Source organism: Pinus tabuliformis, chromosome X, assembly GCF_031772625.1.
Source record: "Pinus tabuliformis cultivar Carrire ecotype Pingquan chromosome X, CPIR1, whole genome shotgun sequence".
Classification (NCBI taxonomy): Eukaryota; Viridiplantae; Streptophyta; class Pinopsida; order Pinales; family Pinaceae; genus Pinus; species Pinus tabuliformis.
The window spans coordinates 707,557,247-707,578,435 of record NC_142308.1 but is presented as its reverse complement, the minus strand read 5'-3'; the positions used below and the strand labels follow the sequence as shown (position 1 = coordinate 707,578,435).

Here is a 21,189-nt window from a genome sequence, read left to right as displayed (position 1 = left end):
TTCGGGTGCTTGGGTTCTTGGGTTCTTCGGGTTCTTTGGGTTGGGTTCTTTGGGTTCTTCGGGTTCTTTGGGTTCTTCATAAAAAAACTATATTAAAAATTTAATTTTCAAATAATTTTTTTATTATTGAAATTTAAAAAATAACTTATAACAAAGGTAAAACTTATAACAAAACCTAAAAAACCCTAAATCAATTCTTGTAAATCAATTTGGAATGAAACATTCTTCCACGGTCCTTACCATCAAAACCTGTGTTGCACGGGTACCCGCACCTGGTTTTTTAAGTTTTTTACAAGTCTTGTTTTTTAAGAATTCTTGTAAATCAATTTGGAATGAAACATTCATTCCCGAGCCAAATAACCATCAAATTATAAACTATAAATGCACACATACAGGTTCAGACATTTTCGGTCAAATAGAAAGTAGGATTGAGACCAGCCATAAGCTGTAATCAGCTGATGCTGTTAAATGGCGAAGGGCTATTTTGGACAATGGCTAAATTAAGTATCAAAATCTGCCAATTTCTCACAGCATTCTGATAACATCATGTTAAGATTAAAACTAGGAAAATATGCCTAAATCATATATGGTCTCTACAGACTTGTACACCAAGTAATCTCTAAAAACTGCGAAGATGTTTTATGTTTAGATAATTAATATTCAGGCAGAGCTTCGCACTCAAAGACAAACTATCCCTCAAGCCATCAGATGGCTGCTGTGCATTTTATTGGGAAACAAAGATTGATAAGCGTGTTTTGTGGAAGGGTAAGGCCGCCACTGTTTTTGGGATTGCTTTACCACAGAGCACACCATGCATGGGGCAGGTGGATGATTAGACATCAAGAAAATTCTAGACCACTATTAGGTTGAGAAGAATCTCCTATGAAAAAATTGTGTTTTTATATGGGAGAGACTAAACATTCAAAGCAAAGTTACAAGCTCAAGCTCCAACCAGAATGAGCAATTTCAATAAGGAGAGAAGCTGTCTTGAAATTAGCGCAGGAGGCAGAAATGCTAACACTCCTTGGCTGTGTAGGAGGAAGGGTCTGTACAACCACAGCCTAATTCATTGATAGGCATCCTTGCAAATGAACCTAAGCTGCATAGTTATTTTAAAGCCTGTGTGTGACAAAATCTGTCCCAAGTTTCACCAAAATCGCCGAGTCTAGCATTTATCCTAGTATGTATTTTGAATTTTCAGTTTTAGTAGTAGCCTTGAGCTCTCTCACATAGCTGTCACAGTGCCATGGTTACACAGAAAAGATTCAAAAGAACAGTTTTTTGGTGATAAATTTTGAAATTTCAATGTCAATGTTGAATGTTCAATGATGTGCATGTTTAAATGATTATCATTAAAGTTTTCTTGTTTAAAGTTGAAAAAATATACAAATTCAAATTTCATATATATTATTAATTATAAATTTATAATTTATAAAATATAATTATTAAAATTTAATATTATTATATTACCCGACGAACCCACGCACCCTGTTTCCAAAAATGCCATCCCCGTCCCCGTCCCCGTCCCCGCACCCACGTTTCCTGGCAACATAGATGCTTAGTGATCTGCCTAAAGTGCTTTTTTCATCTAGGTGGTTGCTTTAGACCCTTTGTGGTTTGTTATGGCTTGTCCTCCTAGTCCTCTTTTTAAGAGAGTCCATTCTCATATAGATCAAACTAATCATCTCATGGAGGTCATTTCTTGTTAAGGTTAGTGTGTGGGGTCCTGTAGTGGATTTATTAGGACACATACTAGGGAGCCTCAAGGTTTTTTCACTTGATCCTTATGTAAAAATGTTGCTCATGTATTTTTAAAGGTTATTATGCATAGAGAGCACACTTGTCTTCTCCCTTCAACCTCCCAAAATTCCTAAAATCCCCTTTTCCTTTCTTGTTTATAAATAAATCTAAGGAAAATATTGTCTTTGTTTAGATTTCTTTTTTACTCTAGCCTTTAATTTTGTAATGTCCCTTCCCAAATATATTTGTAACAGGGTTTAGTCTCCCACAATTTTGCATAATTTTTGGGTGAATGAGGAACCCTTGCATTTTTGACTTAGGGACTTCAGGAGAAAAGAGGTTGAATTATATCACTAATGGAGGGTGGGGGCCACCCACGCGGGGAAAAACACACTTTGGCACTTGGGCAATTCGAATTGCCTTGGAGGGGAAATCAAATGGCTAGGGAGAGGGGCCCAGTTGGGGAAGGAACGCTCACAAATTTATAAGGAGGTGGAACTCCCCAACTGAAGGCATCATTTGTCTATCGAGCGCATTTGTGTTGCTCGAGTTTCTTAGCCAGGTTACCAGCTATTTAGCATCGAGTTTTCTGGGTGGGAGACTCAAACTTTTCTTTAGGGGACTTCGAGTGCCACCCTAGGAAGGCAATTCGTACTACCTTGGAGGAGAGCCGGTGGAGTTTCATAGTCACATCACTCAGCCTTGTCTCAGCCAATGCGTGTATGTGGAGGACGCAGAAGTGGAACATGCAGGTGTTGTTTGTGGGTTCATCCAGGCAGCAATTGTTGGGGGGAGTTTGGGCGTTGGAGCTACAATGGAGGATCAACCTTTTGGGAGAGTTTTGGAGCAGGAGATTGCTGCATTGGAGCAGTTCGATTTACAATCACTTGGGCCTGCGCAGAGAACCATCACTGGACACACGTGGGAGTTGGAGGAAGGAGTTGTAGAGCTGGAGTTGGCCGGGTAAGGGAAACCATAATGGGGAGCATCTCAACACTTGGGGGTGATTTGGGGGACATTTCTAGCCAGCTGCAGGTTAAGTCGCCGCCATGTTGCGGGGGAGCGGCCCCCCCCCCGACTTGAACCCGCTCCCGAATCGCGCTCCGGGCGGGAGCGCGCTCCCAAAATCGCTCCCGGACGGGAGCGATTTTCGGGAGCGTGCTCCCGGACGGGAGCGATTTTCGGGAGCGTGCTCCCTTAAAAAAATTTGCGCTCCTTGGTCTGTTAGGGAGCGATCGCTCCCTGATCGCTCCCGGACATTAAAAATTGCTCCGGGAGCGATTCGACCCGGGCCGGGAGCGGTTCGGCGGAAAAAATATCCGCCGGACCCGAAAATAAAAAAAAAATTAGAATTTTTTTTTGGTTTTATAAGCCCAATGGGCCAAAAAAAATTCATTCTAACTTCATTGAGCTTGAGTTTGGAGCTGGAGCAAGAGCAAAGGAGCGAGGAGCAAGCCTGCAGAGGTAAGTAACTTAGTAATTTAGTTAGTTTAGCTGGTTAGGTAGTTAATTTAATTTAGCTGTTTGAGTTTAAAGATCATGTATTTAAATTAAATTAATAAATTAAATTAATTAATCCCAATAAATTAAATTAATTTGCAGATTCAAGAATCAAAACCCTACAAACATCAAACACCATGGACCTGGCTATATTTATTGGCATTTTCCTCTTCCTGGTCCCTTTTATGGTTATTATGGTGCTGGATAGTAGGAAACGGAGGGGGCCCCAAACTGAAGAGGGGGATGAAGAAGCCGGAGAAAGTCAAATGGGTGAAAACCCCAGTGAGGAGGAGCTGGAGGAGGGTGAACATGACCCTCAAAAAACTAAACAAGACCAAACTCCATTGTGGAAATATGTTCACAGGGCTGAAACAGGGAGAAGGGGTGGAACCACTAAATTTCATTGCCCCCATTGCAACACTGATTACACAGGTTCATACACCCGTGCTAGAAGAGACCTCTGTGGGAAAAGGCCATGGGATGGAGAGAAACAAATAGGAATCAAAACTTGTACAACAGTGTCAACAGCAGATAGAGCCAAATACATAAGGGAAGAGGAGGAAGCCCAATACATAACAAAAAAATGAAGGGGTTTCTTTGAACCAAGCTCACAATCACAAAGAACTCCTTCAGCATCCTCCCAAGGCAGTGGATATGGACATGGAGGCACAGGGTCATCATCTTTAAGGCGTAGAACCATATCAGATTTCCTTGATGAGGGGTGTAGGAATGATGTGGATTCAAAAGTTTACAGGTTTCTCTATGCATGTGGGATACCATTCAATGTTCTACGCTCACCTTATTGGCACGAAATGGTTTCTGCCATAAATGATGCCCCTAAAGGATACAAGAGCCCTGGGTATGACAAGGCAAGAACCGTTGGCCTTGATCATGAAAAAAGAAAAAATATCACATTCTTTGAATAAAATGACAAGTTCTTGGACTGACCATGGGGTGTCCATTGTATCTGATGGATGGACAAATGTAAAAGGCAAGCCATTGATAAGTGTTCTTGCTGTGTCTGTTAGTGGTCCCATCTTTCTAGCTGCACATGATTACTCAGACAAGTTCAAGACCGCCATCAACATTGCAAAAGCATTACTTGAAACAATTGAGCGTATTGGCCCATACAATGTCATCCAAGTCATCACTGATAATGCTCCTAATTGTAAGGCAGCGGGAGCAATTATTGAGGATAAATACCCGAACATATTTTGGTCTGGATGTTTGGTTCACACATTGAACCTTCTGTTGCATGATATTGTCAAAAGAAAAAATGAACAATACCAATGGATTGGTAATTTGTACAAGAAAGGCAAACAAATGATAAAATTTATTACAAATCATAGCAATACCCATGGCCTTTTCCGCAGTCACTCGAGATTGGAGTTGCTGAAGATTGCGAGGACTAGATTTGGTAGCTATTACCTCACCTTCAGGCGCCTTTTGAAGGTAAGAGAGGCATTAGCTAGCATGGTATCAAGTCCACATTGGCAGGTGTTAAAGGAAAGGGCTACAAATGTAGATGACATGGCAGGTTTTGAAATGGTGGAGGAGGCCGCTCTTGATGGGCAGTTTTGGACAAGTGTGAGGCAGGTATTGGATTTCACCAAGCCAATTTATCACATGATTGGGTTTGCAGATACAGACAAACCAGTGATTGGCGAGGTGTATGAGCAAATGGATACCATGTTGGGGGAAATAAAAGACATTGTTCATAATAGAGATCCCAACTTGTACAAACTGATTCATGATTGTGTGTGTGAACGGTGGAATAGGCTTAACCTTCCACTACATTGCTTGGCGTATATCCTTACGCCAAAATACTACTCTACATCTTGGTTGGGCCAACCTGCAGCAGGGGGTGGAGTTAGGACCAAACCCCATTTAGATCAAGAGGTAACTAAAGGATATTTGGAAGCATTAGAAAAGTTGGTACCTGACAGGGAGGAATGTGCAGCTGTGCGCCTTGAAATAGGCAGATACTTCAGTGGCACTGGTTTGTATGGTAACTTCCATGCAATGGACGACAAAGATAAATTTGAATCTCTCACATGGTGGGAAACATATGGCGGCCACAGACTTTTGCCAAAATTGGCAAAAAAAGTTCTTTCACAGGTTGTAAATTCTTCTTCTGCAGAGAGGTGTTCGAGCACCTACAGCTATATACATAATGTGAAAAGAAACAGACTCAATGAAAACAGAGCAGAAAGCTTGGTTTATGTGCACTACAACTTGAGGTTGTTGAGTCATTACTGTGATCGGGCTAATGAGGATCCCACATATAAAATTTGGGACAATCACCCAGAGGATGACAATTTCGAGGATGGCATTGTACATATTGAAGAACCAGAAGAGGAACTTGTAAGGGATGAAAATGAAGCAGCAGCCATGCCACCTCCACCTCCACCTCCACCTCCACCATCCAGTAGCAGTGCTCGAGGTTCGAGTCTTGTTCCTTTGCTGTCGCCACCTCCATCTACACCCTCGCGTGGAGGTTCTAGTTCTGGTCGTCGGTCTGTGCGGGAGACTCCTAGAAGACCACCACGACCTGCTTATACTCCTGGAGACTCTCATGGCAAGGGCCACATGTAGATTTACAGTTTACTTGTCTTTTTTAGTTTCTATTAGACTTTAGTTTTCATAACTGTTGAGTTTTGAGTCCTTGACTCTTGACTCTTGACTCTTTCATATCATAATGATATTTTTTGTAAACATTATATCACTATGACAATGAAAATTTGAAGTTTGAAGTTGGGCCTTGGCAATTATAACTCATTGGTAATGATTGTGAATTATGAATATGATGCTTTGTGAAACACTAAAGTTGTTTCATTTCATTCATTATTCATGTTTCATTTTATAAATTTTTAACATTTCATATCATGTTAACAGTTAGAAGTTAGGACTTAGAAATATCTTCGATATTACTTCTTGTAATGGTTAAACTTAGCTTACAAGTACAACTTTGGTGATCAATGATGATAAATGTTATTGAATTTTCAATTCTAAAAGCTTGAAGTTGAAACTTTAATATTGAATTTGATGAATCATGATTTATAAGACTCAATATGTTGCAGTTGTAATATGTATTTTACTAACTTGTGGACATGGTTGATGATGATTATAATTTCTAGATGATTGATGTGATATGGTTCAATGATCAATCTATGTTTTTTTATGTTTTTTATGTCTAATTCATCATTCTACATGTTTTTGTTGACATATATGTATCAAAAATTAAAAAATATAAAAAATATATGTATTTTTAAAAAATCGCTCCCGGATTCGCTCCCAAACCGGGAGCTTCTGAAAATGGTCGCTCCCGCTCCCGCTCCCAAGTAACATGGAGTCGCCGAGTTCGGCCAATTTAATCCTTCGAATTCGAAATTTGCCGAACCTCAAAACAATTCGAACAAATTTGTTTATGTTCACCGAACTTTATGCCAAACACGAACACGAATTTTATGCTGAACATGAACACGAACTTTATGCCGAACACGAACACGATAACAAACAAATTTGATGAAATTCGCTAAAAATTCGTTGAAGTTCATTTCAGGGTTTTGTGGTTCGACATTTTTTCATCATTTATAATTAGAAAAAAATTAAAATGGTATGTTTGGTAACCCTAGTGAACTTGAGGCTAAAACTTGGCGACATGCGAAAATCTACCTCACTCATAGCCACACTGGCTCACTCTACCACCAACCGGTGAGATAATCGGGCCTTTGGGAGTTGGATAACTAGCCACCAGGAAGTTGGATAACTAGGCCCTTGGGCCACTGGGCATTTGGAATTATTGAAAAAGCAAGAAAGGTTTTTGATCCAATTGACAGACTTTTCAAGTAATGTTTCTATCAACCAACCCATTGAGAGGGTTGAATCATCGGGATGAATAATGGATTTTTGTCTAGTTCAGTTAATAGAATTCACTAACTAAAACAAGAATTATATTTTTGCCAATTTATCGTTCTGTTAATTAGCATATAATTCCATTTTGATGTATTGTTGGTGGGATAATTTGTAATTGTCTGTATGGATTTAGTGAAAGTTAATGGTGATTTTTTTCTTTTTATGGGGTAATCTACATGATTTATTTATGAAGCACTGTGGCTAAATGTGTTTTTTAGCGTGCTTAAATTTAAATCATATATAATATTTCAAATTTTATATGTCGAATTTTATGCCAAATTTTATTAGCAAAATTTTAGGTGCCAAACTTTATTCAAATTTCAAGGTTGCCGAACTCGAACACGAACACGAACACGGTGACTTAGGCTGCAAGTAGGCTGTACTTTCCAACGTGAGGAGGAGGACGTGGTGCTTGGAAGTCGAATATTGGGGGTTAGAACTAGGCCAAACCCTTTCTAGGTTTTGGTGGGCTTTGGTTGAGGAAGCGGGAGCTAAAGTTGCAGCATTTTCTGAGCACGGGAAGTGGAGTTTCCAGCACATCCTTTCCAGTAGGTATCGTAGTTTTTGGGCAATGCAGAACATCTTTGGAGCAACAATTGTGCAACCAATGGGCTGCTGATTACTCACCTAGCTTTTGTCACACTTGTCCATTGAGACAAGCCCAGGTGCACCATTCCAACACTATTGTACTTGCTTCTAGAATAATTAATAATATGGCTTAGATGGTTCTTATTTGTAGTGTTTTTATGGGTGTTTGCTGATAGTTTCTCGTTTTCTGGTGTTGGATTTGTTTATTGCTTTGTATATCACTGGTCATCCTAGTTAGGAACATTACAAATTCATTGCTTATTCCATTTTGTAAAATGGCTTAGATCAGGTTTTGATTTTAAATTTCTGTTGTAGTTTCACTTGATGACTGCACACACTCGGCTTCACTCTATGAGTTCGTGTGAGTCTTTGCACCCACCTTGCTTGTTCATTTCACCCAAGTTTTTGCATGTTGATGTCAAAGCCATGCTTGCGACCATGTTCTGGTCATGCTCAAGGTCTTCGCTTCGTGTGTGCATGTTGTGTTTGCTATGAAAACATCTATCGCACTCACACACGGAGTGACATACATTGTCGTGCAAGCATCGTCACGATCGATCAACGATCAATCACGAGTGTCGCACTTGTTGCTCACATCGTCGGTTAGTCATGTTGAGCATGTGTGTTTGGATGGTTTGAGTCGTCTCGTCGTCAAGTCATGTAAGTGTGTGTTTTCAAGATCACATATGCATCTTTCACTCATTCACACACTTAGTCATTTTGTTGAAGTTCTGACAACTGAACTCCCCTCTGACAGCCGACCATCACCCCGCCATCAACTCGATCGATTGTCACCCAGAACAGCGCAAAAGCACCAAGCAAGCCATTTCAAGCTACGCTGCCCGCAAGCAAATCAATCAACCTTCATGCTGGTCAACAAGAGACTTTGACTCGATAGCCACCCCGGGACTGACTCCCCTAAAAATTTTCACAGAGAATCCAGACCTTGCCCGCTCCGCTCACTTGAGAAAATTGCGCAGACAGGTCGGACAAACATCCAGTGCCCATCCTTGTCTCCCTCAGAAAATTGCATAGTTTTTCCAGCCAACCCTCCTGACAGTCGGTCGGCTGCTCACCAAGAAAATTGCACAGTTTTCATGAGCAAGTCATCTGTTTCCCAGCAGTCCGCTCAACTCAAAAACTGCGCAGAGGTGATCAACAGGCCAACCTCCTAACATCAGTGCAGTTTTTCCCGCTAGAAGCTTCTGGTAGTTGACTGCTAGTTACCTCTAGGAATTGCGTAGTTTTTGCTACCATGCTCCAGCAGCTGACTACCAGTTCCCCTCAGGAATTGCGCAATTTTTGCTGCCAGTGACCCAACAGCTGATTGCCAGTTCCCTTCAGGAGTTGCGCAGTTTTTGCTGCCAGTGTCCCGACAACTAGCTACTAGTTCCCTCCAGGAATTGCGCAGTTTTGGTTGCTTAGCTCTCGCTATCCGCTCGTTTCGGAAATTGCGTAGATTTGGCCTGCCCAGCCTTCTCGCAGCTTGGACTGTTCCTCTAAAAAACTGCACAGTTTTGTCTTCCAGCTGAGTCAAACCTCACAAACAGTCACTGCCTATCTGGATTGCCCATCTTCATCACCCAGTGACTCTTGCGTAATTTTCATCAGCAGTGCGCGGAGCCTCCATCCCGCCTCGCAACCTTGTTACCTCTCCCAGTCACCTGCATCTGAAATGATCATGTGTCATGGTAGATTATGAGGTTTTTGGATTTGATGTCATCTCGTCATGAGTGACTGCACGTACAGGTACACAAACTAACATGGCGCGATGACAAATGGGATGAATGAAGGGAGCACATGCAGAAGGACTGGTTCACCAACGGATGAACATACGATGCATGCAAAGAGATATGTTCACGAACAGATGATCATGCAAAGAAGTGTTCACAGACAGAGGAACGAGTAAACATGCAAGATGTGTTCGCAGACGGGCAGACAGACGAGTAAACATGCAAGATGTGCTCATGGACGGACGGATAGACGAACATGCACCTTTCACGAACGGACGATCCTGTCGAGCTTACCAACATACAAGCAAGGAGCAATGTGCAAATGCAACATCAAGTGAACCAACGACCATCAAAGATTCCGCGCACTTTGCCATACGGAGGCGAAGCTGTGACACACCATGAGTACATCCATCACCCAACAACATTGCAGCTCGACATGCACACCAACGGTAGCACAAATGTACCAACACTGTCATGTTGAGTCATGTTGTCCACATCTCTACTATGGGCCATACTGTCAATCAATGTAATGTAACATGGAAGTCCAAGAGACCCACTTGTTGTACAAAGAGTCATGTAAAGTCGAAAAGTCATGGAAGTCGAACAATCATGAGGGTAATCGAACAACCACAAGGGTCAATTTCATCCTTGGCTATAAATACCCCCTCATTTGTACATGCAAGGGAATTTTCACCTCCTCCCACATAGCCTTGAGAGTCTGTAATCTTTTCTTTGAGGAGTAAGCTCCAATGCCCCGCACATGGGGTTGGTGATGTATGCTGTAACAATGTGTCTTGGAACTTTCGCTTAATATAAAACCCTGTTAACAGGCCAACACGTTTTCACACGTGTTGTAACTGTTGTAAGACTAATCTTGAACAATTGTAATGCATTTTGCTTTAACTTGTGTTTAACACTTAAACTCATTCACTTGTTGTACTACATATATGTTAATGAAAATGTTTTGTATATGTTGCTAACGCTGTCTCGCTCGTGTTGGCTACCCTCTCGGACATCTTACTTCTCAAGGATCTAGTAGGCTTTTGGTGAGCTTGAAGTTGTTGGGGAAAATGTGATTAATTCAGAGCTGGTGAAAGTTTCTATGAAGGGTTTCATTAAGCATTGGACCACCTTTGTGGATGGGATCCCTTCTAGGAAACAACTTCCTGATTGGAGCCGATTGTGGTATGACTTCATCTAGAAGGAGATTTGACAGAACTCACTGACCGAAGGACAATGAAAGTGTACTAAGGAGAAGGATGAGCTTGGTCTTGCTACACAAGGAAAGGAGGGCAAGTGGAAGGCCAAACCGAACTAGAGTGGAGGGGGACCTTCATAGAATTAAAAGGAGGGCATGAGCAAAGTCAAGTGCTTTGCATGTCACAAGTTCAGGCATTTTTCCAGTCAATATCTAAACAAGACGAATGGAAATGGAAAGATAACTATGACAACCACTGCACAGATGGATGAGATGGTCGAAAAGTTCGAGAAAAGCTTTGCCTTGGTGTCATGACTTTCTGGAACCATCATGAGAGGTGTTTGGTTTGTGGACAATGGAGCATCTCGTCACATGACGAGATCTCGAGACATCTTCACTAACATGACTAGGGAGCCTAGGGATATACATGTAGAGCTTGGTGATAAGGCCAAGTATGCAGTAGAAGGTACTAACAGTATTGAGTTTCAGATGGACTCAGGTGGTATCGTGGAGGTGAACGAAGTATTTGTGTACTGGGTTTGGAGAAGAATCTCCTTTTAGTTTTGGCCATAGAAGACAAAAGAGTAGAAGTCAACTTTACTAAATGTGAAGTGGTTGTTAGGCCAAAAGGAACTGATCCCAACAAGAAGCAAGTAATTTGGATGAGGGAGAAGAATTTCTATTTGTTGAGAGGACAACTAGTGAAGACACTCATACATGAGAGTGACAACCAGAGTGAGATATGGCATAGGAGGATGGGACACCTACACTATAGAGCTCTCACTATGTTGTAGAGAATGGTTATAGGTTTTCCAGAGATCAGGGTGGAGCTGGATGGAGTGTGCAAAGGTTGCACGCTTGCCAAGCAGGACAAGGTCGTGTATCCTCATAGCGAGACCAGGGACAAGGGAGTGCTAGACTTGGTGCACTCAGACATTTGTGGTCCTATGTTCGTGATGTTGATCACAAGGTCTTTGTATTTTGTGACATTCATAGATGACTCTTCCACAAAAAACTTGGATGTACTTCCTGAAGATCAAGGATGAGGTCTTCGATCGGTTTCAAGAGTTCAAAGCTCTTGTGGTGAACTAGACCTGGAAGAAGATTAAGGTGTTGAGATAAGGTAATGGGGGCGAGTATACCTCCAATGGGTCCTAGGAATTTTGTAGGGTAGTAGGGATTAAGAAGGAGCTCATGGTACCTTACAGTCCTCTATAGAATGGAGTTTCCAAGAGGAAGAACAAGACCCCATAATGGAGGCAGTAAGAGAAATGATCTGTGATGAAGGATTACATATGTTTTTGTGGGAAAAGGTCTACATTACAACAATATATGTGCAGAATAGGGGTCCTCACAGGATATTGGACGACGTGAATCCTAAGGAGATGTTTATAGGGGTGAAATTGGATGTGAGCCATTTGCGCATCTTTGGTAGTCCAGTGTATGACCACAATCCCATAAAGGAGAGGACTAAACAAGAGCCCTTATTAGAAAGGGGCATATTTTTGGGCTACAATGAGGTCTCAAAGTTCTACCAAGTCTACATTCTAGGATAGAGGAAAGTTATTTTAAGTTGGGATGTTAGATTTGATGAGGGTAGGACACTTAGGTGGTCTCATGAGAAAGAGCCAGCAAGGGTATAGGATCGAGAGCGAGAAAATCCTAAGGCTGAACAAGGACAAGTAGTAGGGAAACGGTGCGTAGATCTGGAGGATGGGCTAGATATTTCTTCGAGATCTACTAGGAGGAGGTTGAGATGGTCCGAATAGACCTTGAGAGATGCTAAGAAGCATGTTGAGGCTCCTAGCATCACCTTCAGGTAGAGCAGACCATCGACAAGATTTTCTAGTTATTTGGTATTATCAAGCAACGTCAATGAGCACAAGCTTCCCACTTTTGAGGAGGTTGCAGATGAGCAGGTTTGGAGTGATGCCTTGGTGGAGGAGTATAGCTCCATCACGAGGAATGATGTGTGGGACATATTGCCAAGATTAAAGGGAAATTCTGTGGTCACCTCTCAATGGGTTTATAAGATCAAATGTGTAGTTAATGGCAGTGTTGAGAAGTACAAAGCAAGGTTTGTGGTGAGACGGTTCTCGCAACAGGAGGGAATGGATCACAAAGAGACATTTGCACCTATCGCTAGATATGCATACACTAGAGCAGTTATGTCCATTGCTTCGGAGACCAAGTGGAGGATAAATCAGATGGATGTGAAGACTTCTTTCCAAAACAGTGTGATTGAGGAGGAGGTGTATATTGAGCAGCCTCAGGGCTTTGAGGTGCATGGGAAAGAGTCTCATGTATGCAGATTGGACAAGGCCCTTTATGAGTTGAAGCATGCTCCATTCACATTGTATGTCAGGATCGATGGATCATGGATATCTTCTTGGTTTGGGCTTCACCAAGAGTGAGGTACACTCCGACTTGTACTATGTACTTGTTGATGGCGAGCCACTCGTCTTGGTACTTTATGTGGATGATCTCTTCTTGACAGGATCATAGAAACTCAAAGGGATGTGCAAGGAGAATCTTGCTTCGGAGTTCGAGCTGAAGGACATTGGCTTGATGCACTACTTTTGGGGTTTGGAGGTGTGGCAGTAGCCAAGAGAGATTTTCCTTGGATAGGGAAAGTATGCAGTCGAGATCTTGAGGAGGTTCAGGATGGAGGATTGCAAACCTATGTTTACACTAATGATCACTATCTTGAAGAAGCCAAGTGCTTTTGAAGGCGAGTTGGTGGATCCCACACTGTCCAAGTCGCTGATAGGTTCCTTGATGTATCTGGTCAACACTAGACCATAGATGTTTTGTTGTGAACGCACTTAGCCAGTTCATGGTGGAGTTGAGACAGGTTCATTGGGTGGTAGCGAAGCATGTGTTGAGGTATGGTAGACTTTGCGCTGAGATATGTTAGAGTTGGAGTGGATTTGCAGGGGTACACAAATTCTATTTGGGTAGGGAGTGTTGTGGACAGAAATCCACGTCTTGATGTTGCTTCAACTTGCGATCAACCATGATCTCGTCGTATAGCAAGGAGCAATAGCCAGTGGCACTTAGTTTAGTAGAGGCAATGTACATGACGTAATATGCTTGCAAGACTATTTGATCTGGAGATGGGGTCAACGATGCTCCTTGTGTTAATTAGAGTTGCATTAAGCTCTCTGAGAATCTCGTGTTTCATGATTGGTCCAAGCACATCGAGATCAAACATCACTTCATCAGAGACAAGGTCCAGAGGTGTAGTGAATTGCGATACATTTCAACAGAGGAGTAGGTGGCAGATATTCTCACTAAACCTCTAGTGAAAGGGAAGTTTGTGAAGTATCGAGATAAGCTAGGGGTAGGAGGGAGTGTTGAAGCTTGTGGTAGCTCCGGAAGGTCTTCTGCATAGGCTTGGTGTCTTAGCATGTGGAAGATGATTTGTTGCCTCTTTAGGTGCTTTCTTGGTGGTGTAAGTGATTTATGTCTTCATCCTAAACCTAAGCTAGGAAAAGTACAATAATTAAAGTCAATTAATTATTGTGGACTATTAAGTCATTTCCTAAGGACAAATATTTTAATTATAAAGATTATAAAAGAAGATTTAATAATTGGGTTTTAGAGATTTTGGCTTAATGAAGATTATAAAAGAAGCCTAGCAAAGAGGTGAAGAATAGAAGAACACAAGAGAGAGAGACAACTACAACATTTCTGGGAAGACAATTTTCTCAAGGAGAAGAGAGCAAATCCTCTAGAGCGAGAGGCTCAGTTCAAGTGAGGAGAAGGAAGAAGAATAAAGGGATAATTTCGAGGTGTTTCGAGGACGCTGATTTGTTGGGAATTGGAAAAGGCTGATTTGCTGGGAATTGGAGAGGCCGTATTGTTGAAGTGAGAAGGAGGCATAGTTGCTGGGGGGCCGATTTGCTAGGGCTAAGTTGTGAGTGCGTAGAGGCCAAGTGAGAGCTAGGTTCAGAGGCCGATTTTCTGGTGAGAAGTGGACTGATTTTCTTCAAGCCGAATTTCTTTAGAGGTCGATTTCCAGTTGGCCGATTTTCCTTGGGCTGAATTATTCCAGTGGGGCCAAGTTGCAGGTTCTAGTCACTGTATTTTTCTTTGTAAATTCTTTGTGGGTTGAAACCCTGATTTTCCAGATTAATAAATGACAGAGAATTGTTGTGGGTGAATTATTTCTATTGCAATGTGTGATTGATCTCTTTGATTTATTTCTGCTGCATATATTTCTAGATGTTAAAATACCAGTGATTTTATTTTTTGGTAATTCAGGATTTATTTTGTTAATTAAATAAATTGTTAAGAATGAATAATTGCCCTGTAAAAATAAATTTTGGTTGGTATTAGGAGATTTAACAAAGAGCTCAGACTCTAGGTGACATGTGAAACTTCAAAGCATTCACATCCAATAATCCAGGTCCTCATGTTTAACGCTTGATGGGTGTTTCCAAAGCTTCTCTTTGTAAGACCTTGAATGCTCCAATGTTCCCTCTTGTGCCAAGTGTAACTCTAGGTGCACCACACATAGATGATCACTCCTCAACCCAATTGACCTTAGTTCATGTAGAAGCCTCCATGCAAGTAACTTAGCACCCCCATGCTACGTAGGGGCCAATGCACCCCTTTGAGAGGACTAACCCTCCTCCTCCAACTGAGTTGTCCTCCCAAGCAAGCAACCAAACTTTCCATGTGTGCAGTCCATGACGAAAGTCACTATGCCACATAGATTTTCAATGCTCCAAGGAAGTGTGTTGCATAAGCATCAAGTCAAGGCATAGCAAATAATGAGTAAGCTATCTTCAATGCACCATACACCCCACATCACATGAAGCACCCCAAGTGTAAACACATTGAGGTAACCCTAAACGCTAACACCCTCACCCTTGGTCACTAGGAGGATATCATCTACCAGTGCATCAACTCTTTCATAGCGATTGACAACTTTGGCAATAAACCTGTATCTTGATCACCCTTGGTCATCAGGATAAAGAAATGCTGGATATCCTCTCTCTCTCTCTCTCTCACACACACACACACACACACTGATCTGATCTCTAGTGTTTGGCCTTCCTATTGTGTCATTGCACTGGTACTATCCTATCTTTTAACTAGACTGTTATGTTATAGCTTAACTAGACACTTCTGTTTGTTTCATTTTTCTTGTATTGATATAGGAGTTGCTTTCACACTCCTGCACTTGGTATATGTTTTAGTACCATTGACCTACTTTTGTGGTCATTTCTTAGATGGTAATAAAATTATCTTATCTTAGATTTAGCAATGGCTAAGTTGCACGAAAAGGCGAAACGTTTTGGAGTTTCCAAAATGGGTACGTTTAGAAATGTCACCTCCTAAAAATGGAAATGTCAGCCGAAATGTCAGCTGAAACGTCATATATGTATAGATATATAAAAAAAAAGTTATAAATAAGTGAATAACACATTATCTTTCAAGAAAAAAGGGAGTAATACGCATGATGACTATTTAGAAGGAAAAGCAAGTCTATATTAACTCTCATAGATGATTACATGATGGTCGAGTTTTGGTCAAGTTTCAGCCGAGTTTCAGAGTTTCAGGTACGGGTATGGCCCGAAATGCTGGGTTCCTAGAAGTTTCATGCAACATAGAGCAATGGTAAATGATATATTTCAGACTTAATTTTACGGGCTTTCATCATGTGCCCATTTCGTCAAAAGAACAGTGAATATGCATATGGTTGAGTTAGAAAATATAAATCGTAACCAATATGTACAAAAAGACATGAGCAAATATGTGGTCATATAAAACAAACACATTCACAAGCACCAATCAGTTACCCTATTCATTAAAGTAAATTATATAACGTCCATAACTATGTAATTTAACAAGAGTTTAAAGCATATAAGCTTCAACTAAATTTAGGATTCATAGAGTTGCCCCATCACAGGAATCGATGACAAAACATACAGCTGGAGAGAAATTGTGATGCTCTGTTTCGATATTCAACTCTAGCACATTTTTGAGCATGTATTGAAGGGAAGATACTGATGCTTATTAAATGTGATGGGTTCATATCTGCTACTTCTAATTAAAATATATGAAATTGTCTATTAGCATTTGGAATGACTTCTATGAAAACTTCTGCGGTTGATATTTAGGACTTCCAATTGGCTTTCATTTTCCTGCTCATATATTCCGCCCCCTTCTAGGAAAGTGATGGCAGAGTGATAGGATTTTGGCAGAACCTAACTTTACTGAAGTACTAAGCGAATAGGCCATTGAATCCTCTTCTGCACCCTAAGTTCATATAGTTTTAGATAATTTAAGAATTTGTTGATGGTTGTACAAAGTGATACAACAGTGCCTAGAATGATTTTAGCTTGAGGGAAGACATCTATCATTGTAAATATACTTGTGGTAAAGTTATTAGGCTTTGTGAAATAAGAATTAGAGATCAATTTTCATCTGGAAGAATAATATTAAAACTCAAAAATCTTCACTTTGTATGTTTTCAACAGGGGCAAATGCTTGTAGAGATAAACAATCAATCTGTGGTTCCTATTGTTCTCCAAATGACTGAGGGTTGTCAAACAAGCGATGCCTGGCTCTTGCTTCATAGGGTGAAGCAGTCAGTTGCAAATTCTAGAAGCACTCAAAATCCTTTGACTATAGATATATCTCCCTAATTCCACCGCACAATTTTGCTAGCATTACATCCATCTTGCAATGTTTAAAGAGGTATGACTTTTTCGTTATTTGTTACTTGTTTCTTTGCAGTCATTTTCAGAGATTCAAGTGCTTGCATGTTATAGAAGTCAGCACATTTGCTTCTGTTTACCCTATTCAATTTAACTGCCAACTTGAAGATAAATGGGCATCTCTTGATTACTGAATTATTGTTCGGTCATTTTTGGCACCGACCAAATTTTATGAAAAGCAATTGCTAACTCTTTTTGTTGCCCTTTCTTTTCAGTGGACCGCAAAAGCCAACTGAGGCAATCCATGATGAATACATCGCAAGAGCTGCATGAATTGCATACCTCTTGATTACTTACTCTTATAGCATGAAAGGGTTTACGCAACATCATGTTCAAATGTTCAAATTTAATTAAATATATATTATGGAATCGTCGTTGATGTTTCCAGATAACACAAAAAGAACTTACAGGCATGGTGAATTTACAGGAATACTAAATCTCTCAGCTAGCTGTTATGGAAAGTAAAGTTTGCCATGTAACCAAACATGCCTAAGGAACACAAAAATAATAGAGTATATATCAAGTATGTTGGACTTACATGAATACGAAGTATTTCAGTTAGTTTGTTATGGCGATTAAGTTTTGCCATGTAAGCAAACATACCTAGGGATGTCAAGTTTTCAACGTAAGAAATTAGAATGGTTGATCGTTATGGAAGGGTCAACTTGACCATCCTAATGCCAGCTGCTCCCGATACCTAATTTGTTAGTTGAGATTTTAGCTTTTTGTTGATCTTGTGCTGAACTCTTTGATTTTAAACATTATGTTTGTATTGTATATTTCGTGTCCGAAATCATGGAATTCTAGGGCATTATTGCCTGAAGGCCAAATTTATCTCGGATGAGCAGGTTTCCAAGATCTATAATGTTGTTTGCGTTTTATTCTTTACAGTACGAAAGGTCTCTTATATTGCATTGAAGGGATATGCTTTAGTTGTTTTCTATTTAGTTTTTATATCTTTTATAGATGATTTTTTCATGACTGATAAGTCTTTATCTAGGCAATTACTGACCGATAAATTATAATCAACTACCATTATAATACAAGTTGACGATCTGATGTTTCAAAAACGTTTGTGAAGATTTGGTAGAATGCATCGTTAACATACATCCATCTCTAAATCAAGGGTTGATTTTCATTGGGATATACCATCTCCTCTCATGCCCAAAACTAATAATTTAGTGATTGGGGCTGATATTATGTTGGACTTTATTTTTCTAACTGATTGACCAGCAAACAAATGAGAAGTTTATTACATTTTAAAAATCATGTGGACTTTTTAAGGAAATAATTTCTTTGTTTTGGCTTATAATAATTAGTAAAGCATTTAATTTTTTTATTTAAAATTGACGAAGTCCATTAAGAATCTTCTAATTGTTGGAGAATCTAGTAGGGCAGCTATTTAAACAATTCTCCTTATCCTTGATAATTATTTGTGAACATTAGTTAGATTCTTTGTGTTCTTTATTATATTCTCTTCATCAAATAACTATCAAGAGCATAAACAATAAAGATCATAAAATACAGAGGACACAAAATATAGGCTCCAAATTAGAGCAAAACCCCTCCAAGGGGAAAACCCAAAATAATCTCCTCTTGTAGAATCTGATCAAGTGAGAAATCCAAGACTAAAAGACCAAAGCCAAGACCTCCTCCAAGCACCAAGTCAGCCCTCTAATAAATCCTTCTTCAAGCAAGCACTAGTCAACAATGTCAACAAAAGTGAAACTTCCTCCAGTTTGCTTCGAACCATAGTTTTGGCCCTTTACTTCAGGTTTAAAATTTGGACCTGCAATTTTGGCCCCTAACAAATTGTAGAAACTCTAGATTGCTTGCACGTGTGAAAGAAATTTGGTTTCAAAATTCAGATTTTCAAATTAATCTTGAAATGCTTCCTTCTCCTAGACCTTCGCTTCTTTTCTTCATTTATTCTTTCTTTAGATCGAATTGCAAAAGTGTGTACAATTGATTCGATATAGTCTTCTCATGTGGTCGATTAGGCCTCTCCTAGGCTGACTTCTTGTTGGCATGGCCGACTTGGTCTTGGAGGTCTTTTAAGCTTTCTAGACTCAAAAATAATTTCTCTTACATGTTGCAACTTGCCCAATAGGGTCTTGTACAAATGATAAAGACTCTTGACTCGAAAAAAATATTCTTTTGACTTGATAAACCTTAGGAGCATGAAATGCATGCTTGACCTAGATGACTTTTTAAAATAGAGCATGAAATCCATGCTAAAAAAATAATATTTTTTTTTTTGGCCTTTTTCTTGTAACATAAGATATACATAATGACATGAGTACAATGACAATTATGAACACTGAAACTAATTACATTTTCCAATACCAATTACACCAAACAATGTAAACTTTGAAACTAGAATTGTAAACTGAAAATGAGAACTCTAGCTAAAGAATATAAAAAACAGTTCGAAAACGAAAAGTGTTGATGTTGTAATAACAGTTTTTTTTTTTGGTATTAATTTTTTATTTTGTTATATTCTTCGATCAACATTTTTTAAAAATGACAGTGGTCTCATGTTAAGTTATGGTATGTTCTATGCTTATAATAGTTTACTTCTTTTTCTTATTATATTCCACAGATTAGCAATCACATGTACATAAAGTAAAGTGCAGATATAACATTAAACGATCGACAGAAAACAAGCCAAGACAAGAGACACAAGATGTGGCGGCTAGCCAGGGACAAACCCCACAATGTTTGGGGAAACCTTTTGATCAAATCTTCTTTTATCTTCAATAATTCAGTAGAAAGAAATAGTACAATAAATCTGATTCATATCAACAGTAGCAAACCTTAGATCAGCGGCATCAGCATTAGCAGCTTCATCATCAAACTAGGGCAGAGGATATCTCACAAACTAACTGTTGGATCAGCTTGATTCCACCACCCAAAGTTGCGGCTTTCAGAGGAGGTTCAGATGAACCTACAACGTAGTTCAGATGAGGAGATCTTCTAGTCCACGCAGGTCAATCTTTACTTTTGCAATTGCAGCTTCAGTTTCGGCAGTTTCTGGCTTCAAACTATGGTAGTCGATATCTTGCAAATCGTCCGTCGGATTGACTTCATTCCACCACCAAAAGTTACGGCTTCCAGAGGAGGTTCAGATGAACCTATAGCGCAGTTCAGATGAGATCTTCTAGTCCACGCAGGTGAATCTTTATTTCTGTAGTTGCAGCTTCAGTTTCGGCAGTTTCCGGCTTCACATGTGTGAGAGAGAGACTTTTTTCTGCGCAGTAGATAAGAGACTCATTTCTGCGCAGTAGAGAGAGAGATGTGATGAGATGAGTGTGTCCAAATGAGGAAAAGTCCTCTTATATTTATACACAACGTTGGTGTTTGAATAGATGCGATTGTTGGGCTTCTGAGCCTACATGAGTTGTAGGTCGGCTTGATAATAATTGCATAATCAAAATAAATTCATATCTCCATGAATATTTATTGGAATCAGATGATCTTTATATCAATCCTACACCTCTTGACGAGAGGAATCTAACAAAAATATTATCAACCATGAATAAGATGACCCACATGAAGTTTTGCCATAGTTGCTAATTTTAACATCTCAAAAGTTCAAACACACTCAAATTTCCAATGAGTTGTGGAAAGGAGTTTGGGTAGGAGAAGGAGATAATGAAATTGCAAAGCCTATTTCAAATAAGAAATTTACCATTTGGGAAAACAAGAACAACAAGGCCTATGCCTTGATTGCAATATCTGTAAATGAAGAGGCGAGTCACCATATTTCACCATTTTCAAATGC

General features: G+C 40.0%; 1 protein-coding gene across 2 annotated transcripts in view; it reads left to right on the top strand.

The window, feature by feature from the left end:
• The window catches only part of RMI1 (recQ-mediated instability protein (DUF1767)), a 321,867-nt gene extending 303,598 nt beyond the window's left edge, over positions 1-18,269 (top strand). Inside the window, exons 8-9 of one of the 2 annotated variants that reach the window (XR_016264378.1) lie at positions 17,166-17,385; positions 17,621-18,269. Coding sequence is in view for 1 of the 2 variants with exons in the window: in XM_089447983.1 (XP_089304109.1) it covers positions 17,166-17,181 (16 nt within the window). In the remaining variant the exon portion in view is untranslated. Of the gene's footprint in view, positions 1-17,165; positions 17,386-17,620 lie in introns of those variants that run through there. The other variant, XM_089447983.1, reaches the window with a different exon arrangement.
• Positions 18,270-21,189: the final 2,920 nt, after the last annotated feature.